The 17,937-nt window shown below is 42.3% G+C and overlaps 5 protein-coding genes and 1 long non-coding RNA gene across 8 annotated transcripts; 5 read left to right on the forward strand and 1 right to left on the reverse strand.

Annotated features, from left to right (window-relative positions):
• Window positions 1-83: 83 nt before the first annotated feature.
• On the forward strand, window positions 84-3,423 carry LOC124335799 (cell wall integrity and stress response component 2-like). Of its 2 annotated transcripts, none has more exons than XM_046789271.1 (3): window positions 84-1,870; window positions 1,983-2,131; window positions 3,347-3,423. In XM_046789271.1, the coding sequence occupies exons 1-3, from the start codon at window positions 1,334-1,336 to the stop codon at window positions 3,351-3,353; spliced, it is 693 nt and encodes a 230-aa protein (XP_046645227.1). In that variant the 5' UTR covers window positions 84-1,333; the 3' UTR covers window positions 3,354-3,423. The 2 variants fall into 2 exon arrangements, with proteins under 2 accessions (XP_046645227.1, XP_046645217.1); XM_046789261.1 differs by lacking the exon at window positions 3,347-3,423 and adding an exon at window positions 2,272-2,921.
• LOC124333019 (dynein axonemal intermediate chain 7 homolog) lies at window positions 2,957-9,674 on the reverse strand. Its single transcript, XM_046788933.1, has 14 exons — window positions 6,978-9,674; window positions 6,476-6,662; window positions 6,061-6,282; window positions 5,873-5,986; window positions 5,575-5,800; window positions 5,256-5,489; window positions 5,013-5,187; window positions 4,824-4,939; window positions 4,683-4,759; window positions 4,021-4,129; window positions 3,733-3,950; window positions 3,329-3,649; window positions 3,158-3,268; window positions 2,957-3,096 (listed from the first exon to the last, which is right to left on the reverse strand). Exons 1-14 carry the CDS (start codon window positions 7,061-7,063, stop codon window positions 2,959-2,961), a joined length of 2,334 nt encoding a protein of 777 aa, XP_046644889.1. The 5' UTR covers window positions 7,064-9,674; the 3' UTR covers window positions 2,957-2,958.
• Window positions 4,093-5,289, forward strand: LOC124338104. Its single transcript, XR_006917659.1, has 5 exons — window positions 4,093-4,177; window positions 4,406-4,484; window positions 4,844-4,934; window positions 5,011-5,158; window positions 5,210-5,289. It is a non-coding gene; the product is annotated as an uncharacterized LOC124338104 (long non-coding RNA).
• Window position 9,675: 1 nt separating the features above from the next.
• Window positions 9,676-12,401, forward strand: LOC124336313 (cubilin-like). Its single transcript, XM_046790074.1, has 7 exons — window positions 9,676-9,814; window positions 9,856-10,033; window positions 11,038-11,178; window positions 11,267-11,395; window positions 11,466-11,733; window positions 11,824-11,969; window positions 12,039-12,401. The coding sequence occupies exons 2-7, from the start codon at window positions 9,919-9,921 to the stop codon at window positions 12,149-12,151; spliced, it is 912 nt and encodes a 303-aa protein (XP_046646030.1). The 5' UTR covers window positions 9,676-9,814; window positions 9,856-9,918; the 3' UTR covers window positions 12,152-12,401.
• Window positions 12,402-12,686: 285 nt separating this feature from the next.
• Window positions 12,687-15,416, forward strand: LOC124334731 (phosphatidylserine synthase 2-like). The gene is made up of 12 exons (XM_046789076.1): window positions 12,687-13,064; window positions 13,135-13,236; window positions 13,308-13,458; window positions 13,526-13,697; window positions 13,762-13,889; window positions 13,961-14,079; window positions 14,143-14,257; window positions 14,333-14,368; window positions 14,444-14,553; window positions 14,635-14,745; window positions 14,820-14,906; window positions 14,986-15,416. Exons 1-12 carry the CDS (start codon window positions 12,865-12,867, stop codon window positions 15,194-15,196), a joined length of 1,542 nt encoding a protein of 513 aa, XP_046645032.1. The 5' UTR covers window positions 12,687-12,864; the 3' UTR covers window positions 15,197-15,416.
• A 307-nt stretch (window positions 15,417-15,723) lies between these two features.
• LOC124336145 (L-lactate dehydrogenase-like) lies at window positions 15,724-17,917 on the forward strand. Of its 2 annotated transcripts, XM_046789836.1 has the most exons (7): window positions 15,724-15,863; window positions 16,430-16,566; window positions 16,633-16,750; window positions 16,816-17,163; window positions 17,231-17,348; window positions 17,410-17,533; window positions 17,601-17,917. In XM_046789836.1, the coding sequence occupies exons 2-7, from the start codon at window positions 16,441-16,443 to the stop codon at window positions 17,763-17,765; spliced, it is 999 nt and encodes a 332-aa protein (XP_046645792.1). In that variant the 5' UTR covers window positions 15,724-15,863; window positions 16,430-16,440; the 3' UTR covers window positions 17,766-17,917. The 2 variants fall into 2 exon arrangements, with proteins under 2 accessions (XP_046645792.1, XP_046645800.1); XM_046789844.1 differs by lacking the exon at window positions 15,724-15,863 and having other exon boundaries at window positions 16,330-16,566.
• Window positions 17,918-17,937: the final 20 nt, after the last annotated feature.

Below are 17,937 nucleotides of genomic sequence, written 5' to 3' on the forward strand. Positions count from 1 at the left end.
GCACCACCTTTTATCAAGACATACAGAGCGAACAATCATATGGATCCAAATGCTTGAAATCCGAATGGAATTAAACGGTTAATCCGGGATTGATTTCACTGATAATTCACTGATTGCATATTTTTACCAAGTATTTCATGTTAACTGAAAACCCACTTGTGTAAACGTTTAATGTCACAAGTTTATGGTTAAAACATTTCAGGTTGACCTTTAAAGAATGTCCTAAACAATTATCTGTGCCCCCCCCCCCCCCTGTGTTGGATCATATCTCATGAACTTTTTTTTCGGCGGCACTGATTGAGGCCAACAGGTGGTCTCACACGTCGACAGCGTGTGTCGGTTTATTATATGCTGCCATTGTGTACAATTCCAAAGAGAATAGCTGCCCTTGCTGCAATTGTTTACTACTTAAGATAGATAATGAAAGTTACTGTACACAATTGCGCCTTTAGTTCGTCAAGATAAGTCACGCCTCGTGCGGTCAAATGAATTACAAACATTTTCTGCATTCTGGTTGTAGAATACCTCGACATAAAATTGCACGTAAGGCTTGTAATTTATTATTCGATTCCGGAAATTAACAAACACCTACGATATTTAATGTAAGAAAAAGGTTAAGGCATCGATAGGCGAATAGGCGATGGTTGATAAGACGCTTCAATAACTCATAGTCATAATTAAATTCAACACAACGAAGCTGGAAACCCAGTTTATTATTTTAAATGTTATTGATTGAATTATGTTGTCCACCCCCTAGCAGTTAACCGACACGTGCTTCGCAATTACGTATTTTTGTAACCCATACCTTTTCCAAGTTTTAATCCAGCAACGGATACTGGTACTCCCGTTGTGAACCCTGCCTTCTTTAGCGCTTTAGTTTTCTATTTGTTTGTTCTTTTCAAGGTATTCTTGCACCAAATTTTGTAAAAAGAAAAAGCAGACCCTTCCTTTTTAATTGCGGGTTTTTTCAGTTTTCACAGTTACTAGTTAGTTGCTCGGTCGGGGACGTGTAACAGACTGGTGTAAAATGCTCCAGTTATTGCGTAAAATTGACGTCAACATTCCTGGTTGTAACAACCCAAAATTTATTTTTATTTTATTTTTTTACACGTCGGCACAACTTGATAATTGTGACTTGACGGATGTGAAGTCCAAACTGTCAAAGGATAAAAAAAAAGTAAATATTTCGCATCCGCGTTGTTTCCTTTTTGCGATTTTAATGGATGCTTAAGAGAAGTCGGCTGGCTAACTAGCTCATTAGAAGACGGCCAACAACATCACGGTTGACGTTTCCCAATGGTTTCAAAAAGTGTTGAAATTTTCCAACTCGGCCATGTCTCAATTATACAAGTGCGTGCGGTTAATGTTTATTATTGGAGTTCGATTTCTTGTGTTTGTTGACGTTATGGGACTTGAAGAAAACGAGGAAGTGATTGATGATTTCGATACGGGCACGGCAACCTATTGGCAATTGCCAAACAACAGTTCGACGACAATTTGGCAGTTGTCGATGCACGGAGAACTGCTTCCTCCCGGAATCGATATTTTGCGACCGCCAAGCGTAGAAGGCGACGGTTTTCTCGAAGTTTTCCCGCTATCCGACACTGTGGCTCAAATTTATTCCAATGTCTTTGATTTGTTGCCTGGTGCCACTGTCGAGTTGACGTACTGGAATTCCGACAGTACTTATACTTTCCGACACACAGTTTTGCTAGTCTACAACGAGTTTAGGCAAATAGATGATGAAACGGGTACCGAACCACCGCTCAAATCAGTGCTAGTTTACAGTGCACCACTATTATCTGATCAATTTCTCGGCTGGAGAACAGATCTGATTGACCTTAAAATCACGGAACCGTCAAAAATTCAGGTAAAACTCTAACATTCGAGTTGTGTGAGGAATAAACCTGTTCCATCAACAAATTATAGTTAACGCACAAAGCTGCTTTGTTGATCGCGCTTTTCTTGAATAATGTTTATAGATTCGTATCGATGGCTCCATTTTGAAAACTAACGAAACTGGATTAGCTGTTACTAAGATTGTCATCAAGAACGGTGTGGAGATGAGCACAACGAGCAGCCCTTCTTCGACAATGCTGAGCAGTAGCAGCACTTCAAAGGAAGCTTCAAGGTAAGTCAACTAGTATGTTATTACACCTCGAAAGTGTACACACAGTATCCAAATGGAGAATTTGTCTTTGATTGGACCCAACGTCTTTGTGTGACAAAATTGTCTTAATCGAAATTGACGGAATTTTGTCACATTTTCAGCACTATCGGTAGCACACTGAGCCATTCCACTAGCACGGAATCGACTTCTACCAGCAGCATACCCTCTAGTTCGTCCACATCATCCACCGTTATCCCCACCACAATTTCCAGCTCAACAACGTCTTCCACTATATTATCGATTTTGAACGTTTCGTCTTCGAGTTTACCTTCTACCTTTTCCAGTTCAAATCCATCTTTAGAACTCTCCACTACTACAACCATCTCTTCCAGCCCGAGCACTAGTTTAGCCACCTATTCTACCTATCCATCAACTCCACCTCCACCGTCTGGGACTAACCAGTTGTGGGATGTTTTAATTGGAGTCGGTGTTGCTATTCTTTTGATTTTATTAATTTCCTTGCTTGTCGTCTTTTGCCATAAGCGATACCGGCGTCGCGCCTATCTCGTCGAGAGTAGGCAACTTGAAATCGGGATTATTCGACAGGTTAAACCACTAGATAATTATCCTATTCTTCCTTGTAAAACTGACTATGATAGCCCTTCGAATTCTTCAACAAATTGAACCCAGACTTGAAATTTATTGCTGTCCCCTTCATTACCTACTTATTAGTGACGTAAACTATTCGATTGTCAACTGCTTATTCTAGTCTCCTGATACTACCGTTCAAAACACTGAAAATACATTCAGCGTTTAGTTGTTCATCTATTTGACAAATGTCGTGAAATTTATGCGTTTGAAATGGGTCTTGTTGCCGCCAACATGGTGTAGATGGTCTCCACAAAGTCCGGCGACGGCTCGAGAATTTCGTTGCGTAATTCAATAGGCGACGTTTCAAACAGAGCATTGAGCAAATCGGCGTAAAACTAGAAAGCGTAAGTTTGTTGAACAGTCTGTGATAATAACCCAAAATGAAACGGAATTCACCTGCGGTTCGGCTTCTTTGACGTTTTCCTGCTGCTCTAGAGATAAGCTGCTCTCGTTGAAGGGCAAAAGTCGCGTCCGGTCGAAGGAGACTTGGGCCAGCGCCGGCGGACTCTGCAATCTCAACCCATTTGTAATCATAAAGTAAAAATGATTGAAAAACCCAATTCCGACCATTGTTTCTTTTTCCAGTTTTTGATATTGGAGAACGAAATTTTCATCGCCGGCCAATTGGTTCCAGCGACTGTGCAGGAAGGAGAATTTCTCCGAAGCGGCCAGCAGTGCCACGCAGCGGTAGAGATGTTTCTCGACTGTGCGGTTCTTGTTTTTGGCCAGCTCGTCGACCATGGCGCTGACTTTGTAGCTGGGCGAAATCTCCAGTCCACGGCGTCTCAGCGATTTGATCAGCTCGAATGGAGTCATCGGCCTGTTCGTCAAATCTTGAATGTTTACACAGATCGACGTTCTGACGCGACGCAACAGCACTTGGTGTTCCTGGCCATTTCCATACCCAAATTAATGCTGGGTGAGTAGAGCCGTCTAATGTTATATGTGCTTGATGCCAAGCGCGCGTGTACCTGGATTTCAATGTCCACTGACACTATGGTGCCGTTGAGTGTCAGGGTGATTGAATTGGCTTCCGGATCGTATTCGATTTCGTCCGGCTCGTCTGCGGCTTCTTCAACCACAGCGGCTCCGCCGCCACGCCCTCCACCTTCTTCATCATCAGAACCTTCATCGTCACTCCAATCTTCTCCTCCGCCTCCATCTCCGCCGCCACCACCACCGCCCGCACCTGGAAGTTAAAAATTTGTAATCTCGGAATGATTTTATTTTTTATTTTACTGGTCGCAATTTTGTAATACCGCGGGTTTCGTTGACGGCCGTCCCTTTGGCCGCTTCCACGGGAGCTTTGCTGACCAAGGAATTGATGATTGAACTTCTCATGTGACTGGGGACGAGAGTCCAGCCTTGCTGTAAAAATGTGTGACAACAACAAGAAAACAAGGATATACATCATCAGTGAGATTATTGCGCAACATGTAGGATTGGCTTTTCCTCTGGCACGTTTTCATTAGCATGGCATTATTATCACGTATGTAGCAAATCAGACGGAGCAACCAGCACGCACACGATTTATCCTTGAAATCCCCCTTTGTTTACCGAAGGCAATTTCTTATTTAAATAAAACAAAATAATAATAATAATCCAGATGATGATGATCTCTCTCCCCCGTTTTTATGATTGCAGCGCATGTTCGTATTGCCCGCCATCTATTTTACCGTTGCCCAGGTGTTTCGAGCGCCGCCAGGTGTTCTCCTCTCCAATAGTAAGTGTCGATTTATTGTGGTTGTGTCTTTTTTATATGCTGTGTGCTGACTGATGACATAACAATAGTGCTGACTGGCCAAGAGCCACCGCAACTCCATGTTTACTAAGCGATTACTTTTTATACAACACTTCACTGTGACTCTTCAAGATAAGTCACGTAAAAGTTGTCGTGTAGTAAAAACAAATGTGAAATTACCAGAGGCAAGTTGACGCGCTTGGCCTGAGCAAACGCCATGATGGCGGGTTCTTCCAGGCGAAATTGCACTGTAGGGCCTGCAATGTAATTAATGATTTTAATTTGGCGCATCCATAATTATTTGCGTAAACTTCTTCTTACCTCCAATTTCCTCGAAAAAGCGGACATCCCAAACACCTTTGCTCTTCCATGTTCCGGAATCTTTTTGATAAATGACCGGACGTGGACAGCCGAGCCAAAACGCCGACGGAGGTAATCTGCTTTTATTTAAGTTAATTGATCTTGTTTTTGTTTGTTTGTTTGTTTAAATTGTGAAATGTTTTTTTAGACTTGATTTTGAAGCTGATGAGTTTCCGGAGTTCTTCATTGGCTTCTTTGCCATCTCCTGGTTCGTCATCGTCATCATTTTTGCCCCTTTTGCCGGCCTTTTCGGCCTCTTTGGCCGCCGCCGTTTCGTTGAAACACGCATGAAACTCGTAAATTTTGATCATGTCTCCATCCTCAACTGTTATTAGAATAACTGTCAGTAATAATAGACGATTGGACGTGTTGCGCAAAGGAAGAAACCCTTACGGAGAGCGACTGTCCATTCGGAGAAGCGACGCGGTTGTATGGGCAGCTGAAGCAACTGCAGCTGGAGTACACCCATCACTAACAGGTGGCTATCAAAATCCAGAGTGAAGTCGTCCGGTTTGACGTCATTTGCCGAAGGCTGCTCCTGGTCGGCCCTCACTAAATGGACATCCTCCTGCTGAGGTTCTCGCATGGATTCAGGGACGAGGTTGTAAAGCGGATCGTCCGGGCTAACTATCCGGGTAAGTTTTTTTAAAAAAGACATCATTATAATAAGCACGTATAGTAATATAGCAGCTAAGATGAGGAGAAACCTTACGAGGATGGAGGAGAGTCGGTAGACTGGGGACGCCATTTAATTGTGGAGGTTCCAGAAAGTGGCCCTCCTTAAACCAAACGAATGAAGCCACTACCGGCTTCATATTTGTCAAAATCATTTGAGGCAAATCCAATTTGACGCCCAGTCGTGGGAAATCGTGCAGCGTCAGGGAACTGTTTTTCGCCGTATCGGTACCCAGGGCCAGTGAGAAAAGTTTGGAACACGTCTGGAAAATGAGGTACGAAAATGAGTAGTCCCTTTATGAAATTGTGTATGACGTGGTTTATAGTCAAATCACCTGGACGTTGAGCAGCGACTCGTCTGGCAGTAGATGTCGTTCCACGTCGCCTAAAACGCTCTTGATGGCGGCTTCGATCTCTAGAACCAAGAGCTTTGACAATTCCTTGTGCATCTTTTTTAAAGAAACAGATGGACATTGAAATTTGTAAATGATGTTTTACTAAGTGTGTTTTTCTTGGATTATACCAGGCAGAGTTGTTGGACTTGTTTCATTGGGACATCGTGGGTGTTTTCGATGAGTTCGTTGAGATCGTGAAGGACTTGGTTGAGTTCTGGCGCTCTGGAAAGAAGTCGCTCCATGCTGGGTTCCGTGTTCTCGCTATTCTCGATCCAGCGATAGCGGTAGGCGTTTAACTGCGGGAGATGTCCGGGATCCGGTAGACCGTCGACTCTCATGCACCAGTGAAACTTTGAAAGGCAAAAGAAACACGGTGGCCATTATTTGATATTAATTCAACAACAACCAAAAATAAGAAATCAATAGGCAAAAGTATAGCGAAAACAGGATGAAAAAGAAGGGCTGAAAAAACTAAGCGTCGTCGTAATAATCATTTCCTATTCAAAACGATCGATCAATCATTGGCTATATAGTCGCACCCACTTTTTTGAGTTGCCATTGCTGAACGGACCAGCTGGCCAGGGCTGTTGTGCAGGTTGTCAGGAGAGCTGTCGATCGTTCACAGTGCGTTCGGCATAGTTGCACCTCACGGATTTGGCGCTCCTTTTTGATTCGGGCCTCTTGTTCTTCCTTTTCTTGCTGCTCTCGCCTCCGACGTTCCATCTCCAACCTGTGATCGTCGTCCATACAAAAACCGTAGACTGCTGTGTTAACCGTTTTTTGTCTTTGAGGACAGATTCTATCGCCGGCTGTATATACTAGTTTTCACACACACACGCGAATTGAGCAATCATTTATGAATGGGAATAGGGTTCGCCTTGTGGGAATTGTTTGAACGACGGGCGTCCCGCAGGTGGCAGCTGAAAGTTCCGGTGCAGATGAATAATTAAGTTGGCACGGCTGGCACATGTGCAACAAGCTCATCGCAGCCCCAAAGCATGATGGATGGTTGAGAGCGTGTGTGTGTAGTATGTATAGTATGTACCTCAATTCCTCGTTTTTTATCCGCTGCCTCTCTTCCTGCTCTTTTTTGTAGCGCTGCTGCGCTTCCAACTGCTTCCTCGACTTCATGATGGAGACGCTGATCGAGAAATCGAATCACTTTTTTTGTTTCGCCAGTTGCAACACTATGTGTGTGTGTGTGTGTGAATCTCGGGAGTACAAATGCAACGAAAAGGGGCTCGGTCCTGACGAAACAGAAACGTAGTCGTGAAATTCACGACGACGCCGCGTCCCTTTTTTGATAGAAATCAACAAGGGACCGGCAGTCATGACAACAAAACAACATTGCCGGGCGGTCGCCGCTCCTGCCCGTCCCTCGCCAGCTTTAACGCTGAATGAACCCGATGGGCCGCTAACCCGTAAACGTCCATCTTACTACACGAGCAGTTCAGCAGCAGCCGACGACGACGGCGATTCATCAACTCCCGAATTAGCCGAAAGAGCGACGGTTTCCTTCCTTATTTCTTTTGTATTTTTGTATTTTTTTCCAAACACTGGGCGCGAGAGCAGCGCGCACGTTATGGGAAAGTCAAGGTCTTAGCCAACGTATTACCCAAGACTAATAACGATGGACACACGACAGCAGTCCATTTTTCACGCCGGGCCAGCGCACGGCAGCAGCAGCAGCAGCAAACCAGAAGAATCAGGGTTGGGCACTCTTGGGTGTTTTTTTTTTTGTTGGATGATTTACTGCGGACGGAAGGGCTCAATGTCAGGAGCCGAGGTACACGTCCGAGCAAAGCTCTGCGCTGGCTGGAGAAATAATCTTCTTCTTCTTCTTTTGTCTTCATGTTTCACTTTGCGTCAGGATAATCCATTCGTTACATGGCACCAGCAGGGGAGAGTCACAACACAAGAAGAAGAAGGTAAAAAGGTAAAAAGGTAAAGGTAAAAAAAAAGGAAAAGAGAGGGGCATCAGAAGAAATGTGTTGAGTGCTTTTCAGGGCCATAGATCTCACCCGAGTGTGTAATTTTCTTTTTTAGATACATTTTTTCTTCTTCTTCTTCTTCTTCTTTCCCCTTCCAAACTGGTCAAGGTTGGCCCCGCATCATCAACAGCAGAGGATGGCCGAACGTTGCACTTGTGCACCTTTCGTCGACCGACACCACACAAAAAGAGCGATCGTGAGTTAAGGTGTGAGAGATTCACTGGGCGAATTGAATGAAGCGCACGGAAAAAAACCCCGCGTGCGAAATTTATAATCATCGCATTTTTTTGAGTTGTGTACACCGTCAGTCAATGAATCGTCTCGAGAGAGCAAAAAAAAAAACAAACTTTCATCATCGACTTGATTCGACCCTGATCGATCTGCCAACGTGAAAAAACGTGACAGTCTCCCGCGACCCATTCTCCCATGTAAATTCAACCCGAGAGAAAGAAGAAACGAATAGCACACATGTCCTTGTGTGTATTTTGCTTGCATACGCAACCAATAATAAGTAGTTGTCAATTCGTCAACGGGGAAAAATGGTGCGCAATGCTTGTTGCTACCTTAGCTTTTACCTGGATATTATTGATTGATGGATGCGCGTTTTCTCTTCTCCGACTGTATAGATGACCAACTCTTCACAGCGAAACATTTTTTTGTTTCGTCAGTTCTCCATGACCCACTTGGTCGCGGGCGAGTCAATAAAAAGAAAACGAACATGTTTCTGCGTGTACACGTCGTCTGGCCAGATATTAGTCTTATTCGTATTGACAGTTGGGCCGGCCTAATAGGGAGCGGACGTGACGAGGCGCCGCCGCCGCAAGAATACGATGGGTGGGGCCGTTGTTGTTGTTGTTGTTATGTTGTCCGGCTGAAAATTTTTGGCGCATATCAATAAAAAAAAAATCTCGGGATACGAGCCCAACATCTATGCGTCTCACGTTCAAAAAATACAATTCTCTCCTGACGGCGTTGTCTCTTCTACTTACTATATAGTCTTTGGCCCCATCAATCCTCCTGTCCGTTACTTGCCTCTATGATGGACGCGGCCCGCATTCAATAGTCACGTAGGCTAACCCACACATACGAGGCCGTCAGCTGGAAACGGGCGAGCTGATACACTCACTCTTGTGTGTGTTTTTTTGTTTCGAATTTTCCAGCACCGGCGAAGAAACAAAAGAAAACGAAAACAGTCCAATGCCATCAGTTTCTTGCGTTCGAGTCTGTTAAAAAGAAAGAAAATTTAAGAAACCTCGTCTGCGCGCTATACACTATAATAACAACCAGTGAGTCTCACCGTCTCTTTTCCATACGTATAACTTGTTGCCAACTCTGTTTCGTTCGTCCCGAGCCATATTTTTCATTCGCCATCCGAATGGGTCGAGAAATAAAAGAATAAGCCCGTCTCAGAAGAAGAAAAAGTAAAAAAAGATGGACTCTTCTTTCGCCCGCTCCTCCTCGTCTCTAGGAAGAAAGAAAGAAAAAACAACAATTTGTTTTATTGATACCTTTCCACTCTCTTATTCGGGGTTCTTCGTCTTTCTCTCTCTCTCTCTCTCTCTCTCTGGTTGGATGTTTTTAAACATCGTGGCATTTGAATTTCTTCTTTATTTATTCTGTGAGCGATCTTAAACAAGGGCTGGAAGCGGAAGGAGGAGTCTTTCTTTCTCTCTCTCGAGTTGTGTGTTGCCTTTTGCACTTTCATCACCTATAGGCGGCACGTGGCCTCTCCCCCTTTCTCAGCTTGGAAGACCCTCGTGAGCGTGTAGCATGTCTTGACAGTGACCGCCAGTCGCCGACGCTGCTGACTCCTCTCTCTCCCGGTCCCGTCCGCCAAACTCTTACATATTTATTTCTCTTGGCTAATTTTTGGGTGGTTGGTTTTTGACGTCCCGTGTTGTACAAATCTAATTTCGAACGCCGCCTGCCCAGCCATCAGTCTCTACCGCAATACATAGCATTGACGACAAAGTGTGCAACTGGAGAGACCTAACCATGCGGAGTACAGTAACTTTAGTGGCAGCATCTTTCGTCGTTTTGTTCTTTGGTGACTGCACGGCGCAGTTGAAAAGCGACGCGGTTAAAGCCAAGAATAACAGCTCATCGAAAGGTTAGACAATTTTTCTTTGATTCTTTCATTGATTTCGCGGAGGCGAGTGATGATGGAGGTGATGTGGCCCCAAAGTGTCGACCAAAGTTGCCCCGAGGACGGTAGTCCTTGCGTCTTCTTCTTGTTTAGTTTTCTTTCTCAATTCTTTTGTTTCCGAATGGACTGGATGCGTTTTGTTTTTATTACCTCCGAGTCAAAGACGAGTGTTGCCCGTGAGGTCCTCCTTATACGGCAGAGATTTCAGCGCGTTTTATTTTTTTCACGGCCGCGGCTTGATTGATCGATGCCGTCAATTGCTCATTCGATGAAAAGTAAAAAATAAAAAAAAAACCTTTCCGATATTGCCAGACGACCTCACATTCCTCAAATCATCAGTAGTCTTGATGTTATTATTTCCCTTTCTGTTTTATTTTTGATTTATTTTAACTGGTTTTTAGTGGCGGGGTTTTTGAACCAAGAAAACTATTTCTCTATTCTGGGTTGGTTTTTGTTTTAACGTTTTCCCTAGCTTTTTTTTGCGAACGTTAAAAAAATAACACACAAACGTTTTCGGTAAGAAGTAAAGGGGAAGGAAAAAAACAACAAATACCGAAACGTGAATTGCACAGCGGCGGCGGCAGCTCTTTAACGGCCCCTTTAAAAAACAAAACAAGGAACCGACAGTTTCTCTCTGGTCGTAAAAAAAGCTTATCTTCTTAGTACTATAGCTCGCACTGCATGACATCGCCAACACGCCAGGGCTCGTATGGTCGAAATCATTAACTGGGAATATGTCCGTATCGGATGTTTCGCTTGTTACACAACAACATCGTTTCTTATCAAAGATTGCGGCGTCGTCACCTCGTAAAACAGATGCTTTACAACCACCTGTCAAATTAGGTGGACAGTCAAACCTAGGCCTATGAGCACCAGAAACATTACAGCGTCCAATAAAGCTCTTGGTCATTATCAGAAATTCAAGTTGTAAAACTATTGATGTCAAAAATCTTGTACTATCTCTATAGGTACTACGTGCTACACACGTCTGGAGGGCGAAGAAGGTTTCCTAGAGTCGCCCGACTATCCTTCAGACTATCCGTCCAATCAGGATTGTAATTATGACATTGTGCGGACGTCTCCATCCGTCTGCGGAATCCGTCTATACAGTACGTTGATGGTGACTGATGCCCTTTTGGGGGTACCTCTGATTTATTTGGTGAATAATCGTTTATGTTTTTCTTATGTCATCATCAGTCGAAGATCTGAACATACCGGGCAGCCTCGCCAAGGGTGGTGATGTCTGCATGAACGATTACATTTCGGTAGAGTCTTGCGTGCCGGAAGGAGGAGCCAGATTTTGCGGCAACGACTCTGGCATATCTCGTAAGAAACATCACTGGAGAGAGAACGCCAAACGCGTTGAAATCAATTACTAATGCCATTGCTCAAACAGATCATTACAATTTCCAACCGGGAGCGACAGCCATCCGGCTCTTGTTTCACTCGGATTCGTCGGGTAGCGGCCGAGGCTTCCGCATCAAGTACAAAATGGTGGAGGATTGCAGTAGTTACTTTTACGACATCCAGCCGTCGGGCATTCCGCCACTGGTCGGATCGGCCACCTGTTTCACGCGCATCTCGGAGCCTTCCGGAACCATCAACACCCCGTACCATCCGAAGAATTATCCGGAGAACCTCGACTGCGTCTATCAATTTGTCAGGTATTGATAATTTTACTTAACTGGTTGGTTCCAATGATCTGGGCACCGGTTTCATCAGTCGTCATACAACGATCTTGTGGAGTATTTCAGGACGAATCCGAATTTGTGCGGAGTGCGGATGAAGACGATCAAGTTCGATTTGCAGTCGCCCATGGACACGCCGTTTGGTGGCGCTTGCTCCGATTTCTTCCACATGCCTTCCTGTGGTTTTCTCTGCGGGAAAATGGAGTTCTCCTGTATGCAAATTATCTTTCATTTATCTTTGATTGGAATATTCCATCACGTCTTTCATTTCTAATTTTCAGGGTTCGCTCGCTATCAACCTGGCGCAACAAGTCTGGAATTCCATTTTCATTCGGACGAGTCTGTGGGCTTGACTGGATTCCTCATATCTTTTGAGCAAGTCTACAATTGTTGAACGCCACGGTATTATTATGCGAACCAGTGAAAAAAGAGTTGGATTGCTGGAGCTCAACAGTTTTTTTTTCTTCGCCAATCATCACACCTGTACAGTTTAAATGCAATACTCCCTTTAGATTTTGCGCGCCACTGAATGCTCCATTTAATAAGTTGCTCATTCATCCCTCTCATTTCTATTTGACCATTATGTGTCAGAGACTTTGTTTTCTGGTGTATGGTGGATCACAAATATACAAGGCGAAAACCAGGCTTCACTTTTTAAAATTTGAGGCCAACTAAATAGAAGACGTGCGCTATCCCATTTTGTGGAAAATGTCTTACGTGTTTTCAAGTGATAAAGTCTTCACTACAGTTTATTCTTAGGCGAGCAGCCAGATTTATTTTTGAGATGTGAAACTGTTTTATACACCCCTTCATTTCAAAAGCTTGCGTGCAAACAAAAAAGATTTTTTTTAAAATTTAGACTTTACGATCTGTCAGTGAGGGGTTTCCATTCCACATTTTAGCCTCAATTCCACGTTTTCGTCAGCTGACTTTTCAGCCAGTGTCGTCTGATGACTATTGATCACCACGTTGTTGCATGAGTAAATCGCTAAAAGAATATCTTTGTAGCTTTTAAATTGAATTTGTTCAGCTTTGCAATTATTCCTTAAATAAGTGAGACGACCATTACGTGTTTTTCATTCTGGTGGAGGTTGGTACACTGCCAAAATGGGTTCTGCTGGTTTAGAAGAAAACGAAAAGTCTCCAACGAAAAAGCAAGCGAACAAAAAAAATTTCGTCAAGGAAGCAAGTCCTGCCAAGACTGCGCACGATTGGAGGAAATATAGTAATAGAGAAGTAGTAGGAAGCGATGGAATATCGCCCGTGGAAGTGGAGTTTTACGATGATGGAACCGTTACTTTCTTTTGGTGTGTATGCATAAAATATTGAATGTGTATATCCATTCGACTAACTGTTTTTTTTTTTTTTACTTGACAGGCGAGCTCATACTTTGACAGTACTTTTTGTTATGATTGCAGCTCTCATCTATGTTGCAGTTTTTGAACCTGTAATATTAGATACCCAATACAACACAAAACGGTGAGGCTTTATTCAAGTACTCAGAAACGTTTATCTTTGTCAAGTATCCTTAAAAGTGTAACTTTTTACAGGGGACTTGTTGCCTGTGTTGTAGTATTCATTCTTCTATGTGCTACTGTTACACCAAATGGGCCATTCAGGCGGCCTCATCCTGCTTTATGGAGATTTACGTTTAGTTTGAGCATTGTTTATGAACTGGTATTAATTTTTGTGCTGTTTCAGGTAAAGAACTAGATAATTGCTGCAAAAAATATCTCAATTGAAGATTAATAATTTTCCTTTATTGCAGACAGCTGATGATGCCAGGAAACTTTTGAAGCATTTTGACAACAAATTGGGGGAACCCTTAGCTGAACGTAGCTATGGTGGTAGCTGTGTAATTTATGATGATGCAATGCCAGAAAATCCATGGCATAATGTCATTGACAAATTTGATGCTTTTGTCCCTACTCATTTTTTTGGTAACATTTGAAAACAAATAAGTTTTCTTTACCAATGAATTGCTAATTTATCCTAAAATTTTAGGTTGGTGGTTAAAAACACTGATTTTAAGAGACTGGTGGTTGTGTACCATTATATCTATTATGTTTGAAATTCTCGAGTACACATTGGAGCACCAACTTCCCAACTTCAGTGAATGCTGGTGGGATCATGTAAGTATTTTTTTTTTTTTTTTTTTTTAATATTTCACCAATTTATAAAAATGACATTTTTTATTTTATAGTGGATAATGGATGCATTATTGTGCAATGGTTTGGGAATCATTATTGGGATTCAAACTCTTAAATATTTTTCGATGAAAACTTATTACTGGCGTGGGCTGTGGAACATACCCTCCTATAGGTAAGAGTCCAATGAATAGTTTTCCACAATTCGGAAACTGCATTTCTTGTTTTGCTACATTAGGGGTAAGCTCAAGCGAATGATCGCTCAATTCGGTCCTTATAATTGGGTTCAATTTGAATGGCGTCCGCTTTCTTCGCTTGGAAGGTGGTGTGCTACGTTGGGAATCATGTTCATTGTGAGTTATTCTGAAAACATTTATTTTTTAAAATGTTCATTCTCACTTTTATAATTGTGTTTGTGAATTTGCTAGTTTTTGCTGACAGAACTGAACACCTTTTACTTAAAGGTATTTTTTAAAATTTATTTTCTTTTAATTTAATAATTTACAACTTATTATTAATATTGGTATGTTTATTTCCAGTTTGTATTGTGGGTTCCACCGGATCACTGGCTTAATTTGGTCAGATTATTTCTAGTCCTTCTATGGGGAGCCGTCGCTCTTCGAGAAACCTTTCAATACTTTGACGATCCGTGAGTTAACTTGTGAACGTTACACTCAGATTGGAGATAATCTTATTTGATTTTAAACCTGACATTTATTAATCATCTCAGTGACTGTGAAAATTTCGGTCGTCAGTCCTGGGTTATCCTCTCGATTGTCATTACAGAATTTTTGATTGTTGCTCGCTTTGATTGGGAAACTATTACTAAACCATTACCTCGGTAAGTGTTTATTTTTGTAGTAGTACGTTACGTTACGTCTGTTATGAATTGTACATGTCAAATAATTTTTTTAGGCATGTTGTGCTGTTTTGGTCAATATTCTTCCTTTTGCTGTTGACCTGGACCGTATTTAGATTCTTCATTGCTCGGGATCTACAAAAGTAATTTGAATTCAATTAAATATTGCACATTTGAAGGTTTTACCCCAACTTTTTTTGTGCGTGTGTTTTGCGTTTTCAGAAATGCTGATAGATGGTTGGAGGAGCAACGACGCCGTCTACTTTGGTTACGAGCCAAAAGCATAGAGCTTGGTATTTATAGCCCAGAGTCGAATGACCGTTTAGAAAATCCAGATGAAGCTGGCCATCTTGAATCTCCGACAGATAACCAGCCACGGTCGAGTCCACTCTCAACGAAACCAAAAAAGCGTAGGGTTAATAAAGCAGACTAGTTAAATGAAGGCAATGGTCAGCCAGTACGCACTCTAAATTTGTTCGTATTTCAATGGACCAAAGCTGTTAACTAAAGACAAAAAGTTCGTGAAAATTGACAAGTAGATGGAGATTAGATCTTGATGCTTTTTCAGTTCTGGAGATTACTAACTAACTCATTTCACTTAAAAAAGTGTTTCCCTTTTCATTTTATTGCTATACAAAGTGTTGAGTTGTCTAGTCTTGATTTCAGAGCTGGTCTCGTTCCTCCAATTAAGGTCAGAAATTGTCTCAAATTATGGAAAGAAATGGGGAAAAAATAAAGTCAAGTTTCTTTGGTTAAAAAAATGAAATTCAGAAATAGAAAAGGGGCTGCAGATCGCGGCCGCATTGCTCGTACCATCTGTTGTCGTGTTCGGAAGTTGTTTGAGATATGGGACTCCGGACTCCTGCAAGGTGAGAAATAAAAAATCGATATGCATCTACACTACGCGATGTACGACGCATGCTTCATTGTTCCCGATTTTGTATCGCATTTTGGTTGGCTCGACGTTTACTACAGAATCAGCTGTTCATCCGGGCATTGTTGCAAAGGGAAAGTTGCTGTAGGTTAAAAGACGGAACCGGGTATTTCATCATTCACTCAGAATCCTCTGAAGAAACGACATCCTTCGTCGAACTAAAAATGTAAGTATTCAGTATTGTTAACTTTGAGTTTTCTTGCTCCAATTGGTTCAACCGATGTAGTTTCTGTTTTGTGTGTTCAAAAATGCTGCTTATTATGTTGATGAGAACCTGGTTCATTTGGCTTTAGTAGTCTCGCTTTTGAAGTAATACTAAATCGAGATTCATTGAAATGGGAAGCTGTAAAATCCATGGTTCAGGTTTTTTTTTCGCATTTCCTGCTTGAGAAGTGGAGCTAATGCATCTGAAATCCAAGGGCGCAGTCCCGCTGTCAAGGGGGCAGCAGGATGGGCCAACTATAGTTGTAGGGCAGACGTGCCAGGGTGACTTTAGTTTGACATTCATATATGTTACGCGGCTGCGCGCGTTCGTGTTCACGTGCACGTTGGATCATTTTCAGGATTCTTTTTTTACACTGTTGCCATACTCAATCATTTTAAACGTAGTGAGAGATCCATATCAAGAAAGGGTCAGGGAGGTACCAGTCTTGATTGTGGTCCCACCGCTGACTGACGCTCGCTTCAACTGTGCTACTCGGGTGTTAATTTGATTGTCTGCTTGAATTATAGACAATAGAGAAATGGCCACCAGCGTCGAAAAACTCAAGACCGAAATCCAGACTCCTGTTGCCCACTCAGGAAGCAAAGTTACCATCGTTGGTGTCGGCCAAGTGGGAATGGCCTGCGCCTTCAGCATCATGACACAGGTAAAAATATTTAATTGCAATTAGTCTTTTGACAGCAGTAATACATGAAATGGTTATGGGTTACAGGGCATCGCCTCTGAATTGACATTGATCGACGTGATGGAGGACAAACTCAAGGGCGAATTGATGGACATGCAACATGGTTTGGCTTTCCTTGGCAACATTAAAATGACTGCTGGTTCAGGTAATCTATTGTAATTTTTCCATCTTAATACATATACTAAACAATTTTTTTAATTTCAATTTTAGATTACGCTCTGTCAGCTGGATCAAAATTGTGCATCGTAACAGCTGGAGCCCGCCAACGTGAAGGCGAATCCCGTTTGAACTTGGTTCAGCGTAATGCCGATATTTTGAAGGGCATGATCCCTAAATTGGTGCAACATAGTCCCGACACTCTTCTTCTCATTGTGTCCAACCCCGTTGATTTGATGACCTATGTTGCTTGGAAACTCAGTGGACTTCCAAAAGAACGCGTCATTGGATCTGGAACAAATTTAGACTCTTCCCGTTTCCGTTTCCTCCTTTCGGAGCGATTTAACGTTGCGCCTAACTCTACCCACGGCTGGATTATCGGAGAACATGGCGACTCCAGTGGTACGTTTGTAAAAGACAATAAATATTATCTGACTTCTTCTTTCTACATTTTGGATCATATTTACAGTTCCTGTTTGGTCTGGTGTGAACGTTGCTGGTGTTCGACTGAGGGATCTCAATCCGGCCGCTGGAACTGATGCAGATACTGAAAATTGGGGTGAAATTCACACACAAGTCGTCCAGAGGTACCTATTTTAAAAAACAATCATATTTAATTGTGTGAATAACTTTAGTGTTCACTTTTAGTGCATATGAAATTATTCGACTAAAGGGTTACACTTCATGGGCAATTGGTTTGAGTGTTTCTATTCTCACAAAAGCCATTTTGAAAAATTCCCGCAACGTCTTCGCGGTCTCAACTTTTGTCCAGGTACTTAATTTTACTATTTTGGTAAGTGTTACGCTACAGCTATTTCTATAATGATTTATTCAAATAGGGAATCCATGGAGTCGAACAACCCGTTTTTCTATCCGTCCCATGTGTGGTTGGTGAAAACGGCATTACTGATGTCATCCAACAAACTTTAACTGAAGGTGAACGCAGTCAACTTCAAAAATCAGCTGCCACTTTGAATGAAGTTCAAATAAATTTGGTATTATAAAATATGTACTATGAAAATGTTTAAAATTCGAAATGTCACTAAATTGTTAGGGCGCAACCGTACCGTAACAAAATCATTCGAATTCTGCCCCCCTCACTGAACATAATTAGTATATGTTATGTCCTAGTAAAATACACGATTGTCAAGTCGAATACTGTTTGTAAAACTTTCA

Source organism: Daphnia pulicaria, chromosome 1 (assembly GCF_021234035.1).
Source record: "Daphnia pulicaria isolate SC F1-1A chromosome 1, SC_F0-13Bv2, whole genome shotgun sequence".
NCBI lineage: Eukaryota > Metazoa > Arthropoda > Branchiopoda > Diplostraca > Daphniidae > Daphnia > Daphnia pulicaria.

What these genes read in the sequence shown, in the direction of transcription:
- LOC124333019 (XM_046788933.1), bottom strand. Translation starts at nt 7,063, where the DNA reads ATGAAGTCGAGGAAGCAGTTGGAAGCGCAGCAGCGCTACAAAAAAGAG. An exon ending in ATAAAAAACGAGGAATTGAG is followed by an intron (nt 6,663 to 6,977) that starts GTACATACTATA and finishes CGACGATCACAG; the next exon opens with GTTGGAGATGGAACGTCGGA. An exon ending in AAGTCCAACAACTCTGCCTG is followed by an intron (nt 5,987 to 6,060) that starts GTATAATCCAAG and finishes TCTTTAAAAAAG; the next exon opens with ATGCACAAGGAATTGTCAAA.
- LOC124335799 (XM_046789261.1), top strand. Translation starts at nt 1,334, where the DNA reads ATGTCTCAATTATACAAGTGCGTGCGGTTAATGTTTATTATTGGAGTT. An exon ending in CGGAACCGTCAAAAATTCAG is followed by an intron (nt 1,871 to 1,982) that starts GTAAAACTCTAA and finishes TAATGTTTATAG; the next exon opens with ATTCGTATCGATGGCTCCAT. An exon ending in ACTTCAAAGGAAGCTTCAAG is followed by an intron (nt 2,132 to 2,271) that starts GTAAGTCAACTA and finishes TCACATTTTCAG; the next exon opens with CACTATCGGTAGCACACTGA.
- LOC124336313 (XM_046790074.1), top strand. Translation starts at nt 9,919, where the DNA reads ATGCGGAGTACAGTAACTTTAGTGGCAGCATCTTTCGTCGTTTTGTTC. An exon ending in TGCGTCTATCAATTTGTCAG is followed by an intron (nt 11,734 to 11,823) that starts GTATTGATAATT and finishes GGAGTATTTCAG; the next exon opens with GACGAATCCGAATTTGTGCG. An exon ending in CGGGAAAATGGAGTTCTCCT is followed by an intron (nt 11,970 to 12,038) that starts GTATGCAAATTA and finishes TCTAATTTTCAG; the next exon opens with GGTTCGCTCGCTATCAACCT.
- LOC124334731 (XM_046789076.1), top strand. Translation starts at nt 12,865, where the DNA reads ATGGGTTCTGCTGGTTTAGAAGAAAACGAAAAGTCTCCAACGAAAAAG. An exon ending in GGAACCGTTACTTTCTTTTG is followed by an intron (nt 13,065 to 13,134) that starts GTGTGTATGCAT and finishes TTTACTTGACAG; the next exon opens with GCGAGCTCATACTTTGACAG. An exon ending in GTGAATGCTGGTGGGATCAT is followed by an intron (nt 13,890 to 13,960) that starts GTAAGTATTTTT and finishes TTTATTTTATAG; the next exon opens with TGGATAATGGATGCATTATT.
- LOC124336145 (XM_046789836.1), top strand. Translation starts at nt 16,441, where the DNA reads ATGGCCACCAGCGTCGAAAAACTCAAGACCGAAATCCAGACTCCTGTT. An exon ending in TAAAATGACTGCTGGTTCAG is followed by an intron (nt 16,751 to 16,815) that starts GTAATCTATTGT and finishes TTTCAATTTTAG; the next exon opens with ATTACGCTCTGTCAGCTGGA. An exon ending in AGAACATGGCGACTCCAGTG is followed by an intron (nt 17,164 to 17,230) that starts GTACGTTTGTAA and finishes TCATATTTACAG; the next exon opens with TTCCTGTTTGGTCTGGTGTG.